Source organism: Tachypleus tridentatus, chromosome 9 (genome assembly GCF_004210375.1).
Source record: "Tachypleus tridentatus isolate NWPU-2018 chromosome 9, ASM421037v1, whole genome shotgun sequence".
Lineage (NCBI taxonomy): Eukaryota > Metazoa > Arthropoda > Merostomata > Xiphosura > Limulidae > Tachypleus > Tachypleus tridentatus.
The window spans coordinates 16,774,151-16,789,456 of record NC_134833.1 but is presented as its reverse complement, the minus strand read 5'-3'; the positions used below and the strand labels follow the sequence as shown (position 1 = coordinate 16,789,456).

Genomic DNA, 15,306 nt, shown 5'->3' with positions numbered 1-15,306 from the left:
AAAAAACTGAAACTAACTACATGTAATGGTGGCTGTGTAAGATAGTTGTTGGAGCTTGACTTTAGGCCAGTCGCAATAGGTTTCTGTTGAATCCAGAAACATAGTTGTAAGAGGAGTACACAAATTAATAATTCGAGGAAGCTTACAGTCTAGTTAAAGAACTAAATCTGAGATTCTAACTAAAAAACTGAAACTAACTAACTTGTGGTTTTGGTTTTATATCCCCTAAACCTCAAAGGGGCTTGTGAGACAACCAGGATCACTCATTCCCTAAACCTCAAAGGGGCTTGTGAGACAACCAGGATCACTCAGAAACATTTCTCTTCAGCCCTGCATGGGGAACTCAGGTTAGGTGTTTAAGGTATAGGTTTAATAACTCAGCTAAACTTTATGATTCAATGTTTGATGTGTGAAGGGTATTTGGATTGGAAAGTAAGTTAAATTTTTAAAATAGAATTGTAGAATCACAAGGGTTAGGAGGATGCAAACGGGACAGCGTTATGGAGCTGACAGTCCCAGAGCACAAGTTGAGGAGGGAGGTGCATTGTGTCTGTTAATACATGAGGACCTAAAATATAATAATGATAATTGTATATATATCGATTGGGGGGGTACTTTCATGACCAGGTACCAGGCATTTTGTAAATTCAGTGACAAATAATTTGATTGTGGGGAAAATTGGAGTATGATATAATATTTCTGCATTCAGGTTGGATTGACAGGGAAACTGGATAGTGGTCGCTACATATATTTTTGTGGACTTTGAAATTGTTAGCGTGTCTGGCTAGAGATGTGCAGCTATTGTTAGTTCTAAGATGCCTTCTATACTATTATCTTGCGTGTGAGTGATACGATTGGTGTTTAATGTTGTTACGTTATTGTCATCTAAACATTTTCAGAGTAAATTGCCACTGATGTTGGTAACAATTAAAGTCTCTGCTTACTGTTAAGATCCCTGATGATGATGGTGTTAGGGTACTAATTATAAACACTTTGGAATGTGTTAGTGTCAGGTTTGTCCTTAGGTGACACATGTAAGCTAGCAGTTGTTAAGGGTGGTGTATTTGTGGGATAAACTTGACAAATGATTATTATTCTCAGGCAAAAAGATCTGGGGGAACGTAACCTTGAGGCCATTATGGTCCAGCACTGACCCTGTTTACAAGGTTTGTTGAGACTGATTCAAAACACACAAAGTTTAATATAGCATGGATGTTTCAAATTACAACTTTCACATCCAGTATTCTGATATCTAGTTAATCTAATCAAATCGTCTCTTCTAACTCAACAGTATTTTTACTAAATTATTAGTATTTCAATTCTCTAAAATTCTTCAATATATGAGTTCTCTTTTAACATTATATCCTTTCCTATGACCATATTAACTACACTATTCAACTGAAAGAAATAGTATTGACAACTTATATTAAGGTTGAGATGGTTTTCTGGCCTCTTTATAGAATTGAAAAGATCAGTGTCTTGGAATCTTCTTTTCAGATACGGGGAGGCATTATTTGGTCTGTCTGTACTGGAAAATATTTTATTTTTGGCCTTCTGAGACTGCCTTTTTTGGCTCAAAACACAAGTTTGTATATTATGTTTTCAGGGTATTCTTGTGAAGGTCCAAATAGTACACCTACCTACCCACAGTTATCCTGAACAATTCTCTGCAGACTTGCCAGAAGCTAAACCAAAGCTTTCTATTGATTGGTTTAAGTTAGAGTTGGTAAATTGGCAAACTGTTCACTTGTACTGCTCTTTGTTTCATGTGATATCAATTCTATATCAAAGTCCTGAATCGTCCCTTTAACGTGAACTTTCTTCATAACTTCTACTGTGCTACAGTGGCATCAGTCGAAAGATAACAATCTCGTGCCTAGTTCTTCATCTACTCATTCTCATGTATATGTGAGCATCGATTTGGTTCTGGAAGCATCTTTGATTTGTACGTGACCTACCTTTCTTTCTCAGTCAGTGGTTGCTATATAACTGTCCTTTCTATGCATTGCATAACATTTCTTCTTATATGCACATCTTGCTTAAACTTGTCTAAAAGGTTCATGGTATATGTATTTTTCTTAATACTTGAAGGTTATGAAATATAGCAAAAATATTTAAATATCTATTAATGCTTCATACAGATGAAAGGTTAACACTGGATTTGTGTTGTTTCTTTGAATTTAAACATTTTTTTTAAATAAAAGAAACAGGATACATTTTGCATTTAACATCTGCTCTCATTTTACATTCAAGTTTGAAAGCCTTTATTGATAACACAACTACTATCAACCAGTTTAGAATTTAAACGTGAAACGTAAGCAGATGTGCCGAAGTCTCATCAGGCAGTCAAGTCACATCATGTCGCAGCTCTCAAAAAATATTTTGATCTTAGATAAAAACAGAAAAATGGCTTTAATTTTTTTTAGTGATTGCCGACCTTTGTACTACAATGTTTCGTTATTGAAGTAGTGTGATTTATTGGTTCCTTTAAATTCATATTTGTTCTGAAGTAAGCACTGAAGTAGGAGAAAACTCTTGGAAGAAGGTAGTTTAATTCTTTTGTGAAGAAATGAGATGTACATGTGGTCCCTAAGAACAGTGATATACAAATTACCATGCTGTTGTTTTTTATTCATACTTTTGGTCACTGCTGCTATATAAGCCACATGGTGTGTACTGCTTTTTTATACTTTACAGGTAATATGTATTTTTTTATTTTTTACAGTGACGTAGAACACAGATAATTTGAGGTTAAGTTTATGTGTTTGGTAAAAATCTTTTGTTTAATACATAAATCACAATTTTGTAGCCTGGTTTAGGCATAATATTTTCTTTCAACTGTAGGTAATTAATTTAACAGAATTTTAGTGGGGAGAGAGTTAAACTTTGACACTTTTAATAAGTTTTATTCATAAAACATTTAATAATGAACATGACTATTTAATGTGTACATGGAACATTCATTTATTATTTGGTATTATGAAATATATATGGTGAAGATAGGGACCCATTTAGAACTTTCTATCACCCCCCCCCCTCACCCTTTCCAAACAAGACTAATAAAACCAATTTTTTTCTATAGCTTGTATTTTCTTCTTTTCAATTTTTATTAGTTATTTAGTATTTTGTGTTATTTGTGTATAACTTCAAAACTGTTTTTAGGCTAGTAACATTGTCCTGGACAAGTGGTCTTATCTTTTCTTTTGTGGTGGTAAGTCTTACCCAAAACATTTATCATCAATTTTCATTTGAGTGTGGTGACAGTTGTACTCGCTTCTGCAGATGTACTGAATGTTTTTTGTTGTTTTTTCTGAGAAATGTTTAATTTTTTTGTTAATGAAGTCCTATAATCCCTTATATTTAGGAAACTGTGAAGGACTGATGGTAAAAAACATTGGATGTAGAATCAACTTATGAAATTGCTAAACGTTCGCACAATTGGTTGAAGGTGAGAACAGTATTGAATTGTTTAAATATTAAGGAACCTCCATGTATGGGACACAGAAGGACATGTACTGAGTGAAGGAAGTAAAACTGGTTCACACATACACACACATTGACGTTATAATTAATTGAAAGGCAAAAACGAACATTAATATCACTTAATTATTAACTATGGTTCTTGTTACTTGTGTAAAAGTTATATTCTGTCACATCTCTGTTAAGACTTGAATAATTATATACACATAATAAGTCAGTATGTTTATTCAGATGTTTTAACATTTCTGTATTATCTGTGACAACAGCTGAAGAAGGATTACCTGGAAGGTGTTGGAGATTCTCTAGACTTAGTGGTCATTGGAGCATACCATGGCAAGGGTAAACGGACAGGAACTTATGGAGGTTATCTGTTGGCCTGTTATGATGTGGAAAATGAAGAGTTTCAGAGTATATGTAAAGTAAGTTGACAGAATGAAGAGTTGATTGAAAGAGGCATATTTAATATATAAAAGTGTGTCTCTTCTGTAATAATTCTAAACAGTAAAGTATTTTGATATTCATAGATTGGTACAGGCTTCAAGGATGAAGAGCTGGAGACCCATTTCAACTTCCTCAAGCAACATGTCATTGATAAACCAAAGTCCTACTACAGGTATGATGGGAGTCTTCAGGTGGACGTATGGTTCGAACCAGTTCAGGTGTGGGAAGTAAGATGTGCAGATCTATCTATATCTCCTGTTCACAAGGCAGCTGTTGGAATTGTAAGTTTTGGTGTATTAACTAAACTGTAAGGAAAGAAGGGTGTCAAGTTATCTACTGATTTAAACACGTGTAGCAGCATCAGATGTTAATGGTTAAGTTGAATATTTATGTAATAATGATGTATAATATTAAAGAGAATGAAAGTTTACTTAGAGATACATTGTATTAAAAACGTCTTAAAAACAATTCCATGAGAATAATTTTATTGTTGATTAGATATTTCTTCTACAATATTTAGAAATTATACTTTAGTTTTACAGTTTCTGTGAATTAACAATTTTATATCACAAAAATGTTATCTGAGAAAACTGACAAAAAAAATACTTATAAAGTGATTTAATTTGACTTGTATAGGTTGATCCTGAGAAAGGAATATCCCTCAGGTTTCCCAGGTTTCTGAAGATACGAGATGACAAAAACCCTGAGGATGCAACTTCTGCTTCTCAGGTAAAAAAAAAAAAAACTTGGAGATTTTTGGCTGTTGATTATACAGAAATATTTGAGTGACTGTTTCCACTTGTATCATTCTGTTTCATGGCCACCTTCCTCAGGTATTGTAGTTGTACATCCATAGCAGTTGTTAAAGCTCAAGACAAGAGGAGTCCTAGTAAATATGAAAATTTTAATGGACTGCATCTGTTCACTGAAAGAAATGGAGATGATGCTTCAGCCTTTGTGTTGAAGCTAAAATGACATCTTTTCTTTCAACAGGCAGTTGCAGTCTATGATATTTTCAAACTTTGTAAAAAATCAAGCTGATTTGTTGGTAAACACTAAAGAATAAGACACCTGGTGTTTTATAAAAACAAAAAGTTACATTATGGTTAGTACACTGGAGTTGGAACATTAAAAAATGTTTGGAGTACTTTTTATAATACTGTGGACCTTAAATGAAAAATTAATATTTCAATGATTGATTTGTGCGTATTTAATTAATTAACCCTTCCACTCTGGACCAGTCTTGTAACCATTTTGTGCTTGCTATAATTTTAATACAATAACTTTAAATACATTATGTGAGTCAAGCCTGGATTGTTTTGCTCTGCTGCCTTGAATCGACCAGACATTTTTGTTGCTTTTGTCTGAAACTATCTTTACTTTGTCAACTTTGTCACAAATATCCGATATGTTACAACACTAAGAGAAAGTAAACACAAACTCTCATAGCATTGAAATTCTGTTGCAAGTAGGACGAAGGGGGATATAAATATCCCTGAACACCCCAGTCAGGGGAAGTTCATCTTCCTTTAAAACTAAATACCTGCCACATAATTTTCTTCTTTTTACATTATGTGTATCATCACAAAATTGTGTATGTTATTATAAAGTTTAATAGGATTTTGTAAACAACATATCATATTTTTAATTTTATTTTAAGATGTCTTATATAAAGATGTGTTTGTGCCTCTTTCCTTTTTGAATATTAACTATTCCACATTCAAAGTAATTTTGATTTTAAAATTACAAATATCTTTATGCATAAGAAAACTGCTGAATTACATTTGCAAAATCTCTATAAACTTCTAATAAAATCCAGAAAAATATTGGACATTTTTAAAGAAAAACTGTGTTTTAGCTACTGGTTTCTATCTCTTATTTCTGTATGGGTTTGGTCAAATTGACTGACCTCTTAACTACCATAAAAAATTTGGAAGTAAGGTTTTAGTTGTACTTTTCTGATTTACAACGTGTAGCCATAATGTTGTTCATCTGTTTATATTTTATATTTTTATTGATGTTTCATTTGTGTTTCACTGATGTTACAGAAGTTGCAGTTATGGTGGACGTACATTTCATGTTACCATATCCAGCAGCTTGAAAGACACTTTGATAATACTTTTATTTTAAGGAAAATGTATTAAAATGTTATTTAATCTGGTTACTTGTCAAAAGTTGGATTTTTGGTGGATCACAAGGCCTTGTAGAAAGATGTAAAATAGCTGGTTTATTATTAAAAGTTGGATTTTTGGTGGATCACAAGACCTTGTAGAAAGGTGCAAAATAACTGGTTATTCATTAAAAGTTGGATTTTTGAAGGGACCACAAGGCCTTGTAGAAAGGTGTAAATTAGTTGGCTATATATATAACACATTGGTTCTTTACAGATCAAGGTGTCCTATAGAAAGGTGTACATTGGTTAAGGGTTAGAAGTTTGAGCTGTGTTCCTTTTGATATGTTTGTGACATGTATTTGTTTTAGTATTAATCCATAAAGAAAGTTAATAACATTGCTTAAAACCTTTCTCAGTGGCTAAAATAATTTTCAATCATGTTATATGAAAGTTATTTGTAAGGCCCTGTTGGTTTAGAAAAATTAAATTAGATCTGTTAGAGTATTTTCTATTTTAGTGTCATAATTATATTTCAACACGTTTATACATATCTGAATTGTAAAAACATAAACTCATTTAATGGATTTGATTTGTTTGATAGGTAGCAGAAATGTACAGAAACCAAGATCAAGTTAAGAACTCAAAGTCTCATGAAGTTAAAGAGGAGGAAGAGTTTTACTAGATGTGTTATTAAGTGTGTGTTGTGTGTTATTAAATGTGTCCATAACTAAGGAAACTAAAGTGTGAACATAAAATATTCATCGGCACTACCTAATGTTACTTCATCTTTATACAGAAACATAAAACTACAAACGTTGTTATTTTAAGGATTCAGCCTGGGTGACTAGTGTATTAATTCTTGTCACTATGTATGTAGCTTATAAGAAGTTTGAATGTAATAGATTGTACTTTATATTAATAATTAGTATGAGTGTTTGTGTCTTCCTTTCGTAACTTAGATTCTTTGTGGTTGAAGTGAGTGGCGAAACTCTCGGTTATTTAAATGTTTTTTTCGTTACCTTAAAAATCTTGTAATAAGTGAGTGATGTAATCTGATGCACAAATAATCAACTGTTAGTATGTTTGGATAACTAAAAATATAAAGGTTTTAAAAATACATGTAAAAATTTAAACTACTGAAAAGTGACAACGTACTCTTCTTTAGGTAGGTTGAAACTACTGAAAAGTGACAACGTACTCTTCTTTAGGTAGGTTGAAACTACTGAAAAGTGACAAACTTTAGGTAGGTTGAAACTGACTCTTCTTTAGGTAGGTTGAAACTACTGAAAAGTGACAACGTACTCTTCTTTAGGTAGGTTGAAACTACTGAAAAGTGACAACGTACTCTTCTTTAGGTAGGTTGAAACTACTGAAAAGTGACAACGTACTCTTCTTTAGGTAGGTTGAAACTACTGAAAAGTGACAACGTACTCTTCTTTAGGTAGGTTAATGTGAAATAAAAAATAAATATATCCTACTTTCTTATTTAGGAAGTTTCAGAAAAGAAACATTATTTTCATAGCATGCTTAAAAGAAAAACATACATTTATTGTAAACATGTTATTGAAACTAACCTTCAAGTGGATTCATGGGCATGGTTATGTAAAACATTTATAACAGAGAAGTATGCCGTTTAATAAAAGACACCACCCTCCCTTTCCCATACAAAATAACACTGATGTGTTACCACGTTTGTATTGCATTTCTTGCAGTTATTTAGGAAAATAAATATTTTATTAAGATGAAAGTTGGCTGGGATAGGAAAATATAAAACACGCACGCTTGGTTAGATACGACGAGTGAAGTTGTTAAGGTAATGTGCTTCTAAAACTGTTTCCAATTATTTGTTCATATTGAAAAGAACCACATTTTTTATTATAAATAACTGAAGTTTTAAGATCATGCTTGTTAATTAAAACAAATACGAATATCAGAAATTATGCATTTTAATCATTGTTAAGATATGTACCCAAATGATATATATATATATATATACACACACTTCTAATAAAACATAGGTTTTGGTTTCCGGGTCAATTAACTCAGACTTGTAACAACTGTATGCATTGGAATGCCTCTAAAGTTAGGTCAAAAACTAGTGTCATTGGTTAACTCAAGGATTTGTTAGTGCATTTGTAAAAATACTTGTATTTTAGAAAATGGTTATTGAACTTTTAATTTACTTAATTAAAAAAAAAAAAATTCTTCATAAAATAGCATTTCACCAGCACTGGTTTAAGCAGTGTGAGTTCTGAGTCTATGTTAAGAGTTATTGTCACACAAAGTTTATCAATACATGATGTGAAGGTGTATCAAACTAAATTAACAAATAAAGTATTTTAAGGTATATTTTTAAATAGCTAATTAGTTTTAAAAGAAACAAGCTCTAACTGTGAATACCCTAAAATAATATATTTATAAAATGTTTTTAAGCAGTGTTTCAAATTTCCCATTAACTTGTCACACTGAAAGAAAGTAAAAAAAAATATTTTTTAATGCTCTGTATTGACAGAGTACAAAATTTTATCGAGACAATTACCTTCGATATAACCCTCCCAAGTAAATTTAGGGATTTATGCTAAAAATAGGATTTCAGTATTCAAGTTGGGCATGGATGAAATAGCTTATTGTATTTGTGGTTTTGTATTTAACAACAAAAACTTCTGACTGATTAAAACTGTATAGATATTTTTTGTTTTGCAAAGTTTTCAAATGTTAAGATTAATAAATAAGCAATATCTATATTAATTGTTTTGTGGTGTAGTAATTTTACATTTGAAGCACTATACAAATGCTGTATACAGTGTAGTTCCAATAAAAAACAAGGTTTGGTTTCATACTAAATATTCTTGTCCTGCCAAATGTGTTTACCCTTTTATCCAAGGGGACATTATAATGTGATGGTCAATCCACTGTTTGTTGGTAAAAGAACAGCCTAAGAATTGGTGACAGGTGGTGATGACTAGTTGCCTTCCCTCTATCCTTTCACTGCTAAATTAGGGATGGCTAGTGCAGATAGCCCTTGTGTAGCTTTGTGCGAAATTCAAAACAAACGTCTTTAAGTTTGGGTGAAATTATAAGCTTGTTCAAATAATTGACCACCTCTGATCATTAGTATAATTAGGAAAATTTTCAGATGTAATTTTTAAACAGATGTAAAAGTTTGTCATTTGAATAAGTTGGTGGTACAATGTTGCATATTCTATATAAGTACAGGATCACTGTGGTAAAAGATATCTTGGACACAATCGTAAAACACGAAAATAGGTTGTATATCAAGTTACAATACACATTGCAAATATCACTGATATATTTAATGTTTTACATTGTTTATTTGCATTCTGAAGAATACCATACATAACTATAAAATGCTTAAAACGAAGCAATTTGTGAAAACCACACATACGAAGGCTGTAGCTACTAAAAAAGTTTGGTCGTCAAATGCACTTCTAAAGTTAACTTTACAGTATAATTTTAAACATGCCGGTGCATACAATTGCAAGTATAACGTTTTGCCTTCATTTTATATGCACTGTGTTATACAGCTTTTGCATCACGTAAAAAATAAAAAAATGTAGCACAACAATCGCCAACCTAATTTCTTCCTTTTAATTTAAGCCTAAAAAAATTGTCATTTAGAGAAAAGTGTTCAAAACGTTAAACAACAAAATTTTATCTTAACAACTTTAATACTACCAGCTCTTAATGTTTATTACCCATACATGTCTAAACCGAAATTACTGTAAAAAACAACGAATAAACAAACCAAGACATCTTACGACAGTTAAACGACCATTTGTATTAAGATACAAATTTACAACATTCCTGAACGAGAATGTTAGTTGCATTCATACAAGTCTGCCACCTATTGGAAAAAATAAATTTCATTCAAAATTAAGTTGAGCCATGGTTTTTATTTTAACCCTAACATTACTGAAGTGTCCATCTGCTTTTAAACATATTTTTATAAGTTATATATCCACCGTATTTTTTGTTGATTCATGATTATGTTGGTTACAGGACTCATAACATCATATGAGTACCAAACACACAATTCAGATACAAACACCGTCAAAGTTGCAATAAACTTCATTAATTACTGTTGCGATTTCCTAAATATTTATTTGTAAAATAAATTAATTTACCACATTTTTGGATCACGTCGTTAGACCAGTGTTATAACAAACCAACAAATGAAATTACGCAGTATATGCTATATGTGGAACCCATAAGTTTGTTTGTTTTGAATTTCGCGTAAAACTACTCGAGAACTATCTGAGCTAGTCGTCCCTAATTTAGCAGTGTAAGACTAGAGGGAAGATAGCTAGTCTTCACCACTCACCGCCAACTCTTGGGCTACTCTTTTACCAACAAATAGTGGAACTGACCGTCACTTCATAAGGTCCCCACGTCTGAAAAGGACGAGCATGTTTGGTGTGACGGAGTTTCGAACCCGCGACCCTCGGATTACGAGTCGAACACCTTAACTCACCTGGCCATAGAGGGAAGGCACCTAGTCAACAGCACCAACCACCAGATCTTAACCACCTGGCCATGCCAGTCCTCTGTCGTGTATTTTCTTTTGATAGGATAGAGCATAAAGTGAAATATATCTGATACTTAAAAGTGTTAAAGTTAGATTTTTTCAGACCAGTCAGAGGGTGTGACATTAAAAACTAATAAGAAATTCTAGAAGTAGTAGACAGCGGTCAACATTTCTTTTAAATAATTTTTTATGAGTTACTACGACAGATGAATCACATTTTTAAAACAGTGAACAACCCTTAGAGATCTGACTTAATCTTTTCGAGCCTGGAAGCTTTTGGCTCAACTCGCACTTTGCATTTCATCGAACATACTTGCCTTTTCAGCCTTGAGAGCGTTAGGATGGGTCGATCAATCCCAATATTTATGGGTAATAGAATAATAGAACAGTTGATGATGAGTGGTTTTGAGTATTAGGCGACCACTTCAACATAAGGAACAAGTAGCTTGCGTGAAGTTAAACAAAAACAAACCAAAAATTATCTTTTCGAGCCTTTATAAAATTTCAATCAGATTATTATTAATAGATTTCAATTATATAATGTTTGGTGAATTTTAGCTCGTATGCAGAGATTACCTCTTTTGCACTCCCATTAGAACTCCCTCACTGGGACAGCACTTAACTCTACGGATTTACAACACGGCAATCAACGGTTCGATTCTTATCCGTAAACTCAGCAGATTGCTCAGTGTGGTCTTGTTCTGAAAAACACACACACACACACACACCTTTTATAAATTATCTTCTTTTTTTCTCAGTTCCCGTAGTGTTCGTCACTTTTGTATTCTACGCTGGATAGATCAGATGTTTCACTGCAATTTTACAAGTTAAGAAGTTATTATTCTTTTAAATGAATAACACGGCAAACAGTTTAATTCAGTGCTAATGAATAGAGGCCCGGCATGGCTAGGTGGGTTAAGGCGTTCGACTCGTAATCTGAGGGTTCGAATCTCCGTCACACCAATCATGCTCTCTCTTTCAGCCGTGGGGTCGTTATAAGATGACGGTCAATTTCATTATTCGTTGGTAAAAGAGTAGCCCAAGAGTTGGTGGTGGGTGGTGATGACTAGCTGCCTTCCCTCTAGTCTTACACTGCTAAATTAGGAATAGCTAGCGAAGATAGCCCTCGTGTACTTTTGCGCGAATTTCAAAAGTAAACACTCCCTCCACCACGAAAAAGACATTCAATATTTCTAAGAAACAGATGAAATTATAATAAATAGAAACAATAGTATGTTAATGATGCTTTTATCCAACCAAAAATATACTACGGTTTCTTTTTTTACATATTTTTAATTTCTCAAAAATCTACTCAATAACTTTATGCATTAGCTGTCTGTAATTTATTAGTGTAAGATTATTCGAAAGGCAGCTAGCCAACACCATTTACCGCCCATGCCTCGGTTATTCCATAACTAAGAGACACTTAGATTAGGTGTAATATTATAACGCCCCCACGTTGACGGTGATTCCAATTCACGAGTTGAGTGCATTAATCACGAGCCCATTTTATGTTTAGATCTGATATTTAATAAATTTGAAGAAGTGTCTAGATAATACTCATGTCCTTTGATGGTTTCTTAAGATTTTATATTTCCTTATAGCAACGTGTATTTTAATTTGATTATTCATTTAAGAATATAACTTTTTTGTAGTTTTGAAACTAAATTGGAAAGCTCAGAACCGTGCGGTTATTCTACAGGGTCATGTAGTTTGTGTTTAGCAAGTATCAACTTATAAATGTATTAGTCATGTTTTTGGCAGACATTTTTACTTTTAGTTTATTTTAATGTTGTAAGTTTGTGGACAAAAGTCTTTGCAAAATTCACTTGGTAACCATTTAAAAGAAAACAACTAAAATTTATTTCATTACAGATTTTCCACTTCTTAATCGCAGTCTTTCTTCAGAAGTTTTTCTTCAGGTAGTGAAAACTGTTTATTAATGGTCAAAATTCATAATCACGAGAAACTCACTTAAAAAAAATGTATCTCAGAACGGTTGGTATGGACATAATAAAACTTTTATTGATAATAATAAGCAGAGATACATTTTGAATGGTCAACGTGCCCACTATTTGAAGAAACATGTTTATTGAATAGAACTACCTACGAAATAAGCCTAAATAAACAATAAATATAGCGTTAATCATTACACAAAACCCAACAATGCTAAACTGTTTGTCTTGTTCCATGGTATTGATTTTCATTAGCACTTCTGAAGCACGAATCGTCTGCTTATTATAGAATGTACTGTTTATTACGTTAATAGCTTTCTGTTTTTAGAATGAGACAGATGTAGGTTATGTTTGTAATCCGTGTAGCAGCTGTGTAAATAACTGTCTTCGAGGCCTTTTCTAGAAACTTTAAATATTAAGTGGTTGTGGACTCCACTTTCGTTTAACGCTGGAGTTGGTTGAATTATCAGAACTTAAGGGTTTACCAATTAAAATATGTTTCATTAGTGCAAGTCGATGAAGAATCAATATTATCTTAAAACCCGAGAATCATGGGAAAGATAAAAATAACCATGTGAACACCTTGCAAGAGTTTGGGGAAGTCTCAGTGACTTTTGTTCTTATAAAAAAGTTGTGGCTCAGAGATGTCTGTGTGTATTTAGGTGACATTTCTTCAATTTATCTATTTTTTTAAACAGCTAAGAATAGGTAGATTTCTGAATAAAACTACAAGTGGAAGGACTAAGCCACAATATTATGTATTAACGTAATATTTACAAGTGGACGTAGCTATGAAATTATAGTGTGAATGCGGGAGGGCATACTCAATGTCATCTATACTTTAGACGACTTTATCAATAATTGTGACGCGGTATGGCCAGGCAGTTAGGATGCTTGATTCGCACTCTGAGAGTTGCTGGTTCGAATTCCCCTCCCACCAAACATGCTCGCTCTTTCAGCCGTAGGAGCGTTATAATGTGTTGGTCATTCACATTATTCGCCGGTAACAGAGCAGCTAACGAGTTGGTGTTGACTAGTTGCTTTGCAATGAGTTATCACTGCTACATCATGGACGTCTAGCGCAGATAGCCCTCATGTAGCTTTGCGCAAAATTCAAAATAAACAATGCTTAAAAATTACATGTACAGGGTATGTAAACTCAAAACCTTCAAAAACTATTACTTTTGATTTTAAAAGATAAATAAAAAAATATCGGGTGAACGCTCTCTTACCTAAGCTCATATTACAAGAATCTCACGATTTGACTGTTTTGAATTTTCGCGCAAAACTACACAAGGGCTATCTGCACTAGCCGTCTCTAATTCAATAATGTAAGACAAGAGGGAAGGCTGTTAGCCATAATCACCCACCGCCAACTCTTGGGCTACTCTTTTACCAACGAACTGTGCGATTGACCGTCACATTATAATACAAATACGTAAAATAAAAATTCCACTACCACCAAAGGACATAATTTCATAACAAAATAATTTTATATAATTTTTTTACTTCCCCATTTCGTCCTGTATCTTACATAACCGACATTTCTTACCTGTGAATTAGTATTACACTGCATTATTAAATATTTTCGTAATTTATTTTGTTTGTTTCTTTGTTTTGAATTTCGCACAAAGCTACTCGAGGGCTATCTGTGCTAGCCGTCCCTAATTTAGCAGTGTAAGACTAGAGGGAAGGCAGCTAGTCATCACCATCCACCGCCAACTTTTGGGCTACCCTTTTACCAACGAATAGTGGGATTGACCGTCACATTATAACACCCCCACGGCTGAAAGGGCGAGCATGTTTGGTGCGACCGGGATTCGAACCCGCGACCCTCAGATTACGAGTCGCACGCCTTAACACCTTTGGCCATGCCGGGCCCAATGTATTTTATAGTTCGATTTCTGTGACTTATTTTTGAATTTACAAATTATACAACTGAGTGACCTTTAGGAGATTTTAACCAATAAGAAAGATTAATAAAACCTAAACACATTTCCATTTTCCATGTAATTTAGATGCCCTTGATAAATTTGTTATTCAAATTTGAAGAAAAAACAACAATAACCACTTTGAGAAGTATTATACTATAACCAACTCTTCTTTCATTTTTCTACCTTTAATTTCTAGAACTGGTACAAGACGATGGCTTTAATCTGAATAAGAGCCCTGGATATATATAAGAAAGCTACCATCTGTATCTTAACTGGTTCAAACCAGTTTTATGGCTGTCATTAAAATGACTGAAATGGCTGTCGCACATTGTTAGTCAAAGTAAGCCTTAAAGAAGCAGTGAGCCTCGGCCATTTAGTAGAAGCACTATATTTATTTTATCAAAAGAAAAAACTAGGGCTTACTTATGGATAGTCAACGAAAAAACACAGCAAATAAAAAAGGGCTCAATGTAAATCACTTTACACGATGTTTGTTTCATCGCTTGAATATTTAGTGAAACTGACATACAGTCATACAGTTCCGTCACGAGGTACGTGTTACTTATAAAAGTCATTTTTTTATTCTTTAATCATTTGAAGCACTTCATGGCATTACATTTATAAAGCAACATTAGGGACATACAGAAACAGAAAACGTAAGATGGTTTCAATATTTATAACGCACACACACACACACTTATCTGTATATATTCATTTTGATTACATTTTTCGTTGGCATCAAAGTTTAGCTAATAAATTTAAATTATCTGTCAAACAGGAAATTCAGAAAATGTTTTATCAAATTATATTCAATTGAAGAAAATAATATTATTGTGG

The 15,306-nt window shown here is 33.0% G+C and overlaps 1 protein-coding gene across 1 annotated transcript in view; it reads left to right on the top strand.

Annotated features, from left to right (window-relative positions):
* Positions 1-8,878, top strand: part of DNAlig1 (DNA ligase 1) — a 42,038-nt gene extending 33,160 nt beyond the window's left edge. Inside the window, 6 exon segments of the mRNA XM_076453077.1 lie at positions 3,365-3,387; positions 3,389-3,448; positions 3,747-3,899; positions 4,005-4,202; positions 4,558-4,650; positions 6,636-8,878. Of these exon segments, the coding sequence (XP_076309192.1) occupies positions 3,365-3,387; positions 3,389-3,448; positions 3,747-3,899; positions 4,005-4,202; positions 4,558-4,650; positions 6,636-6,716 (608 nt within the window). The 3' untranslated portion in view covers positions 6,717-8,878.
* The last annotated feature ends 6,428 nt before the right edge of the window (positions 8,879-15,306 follow it).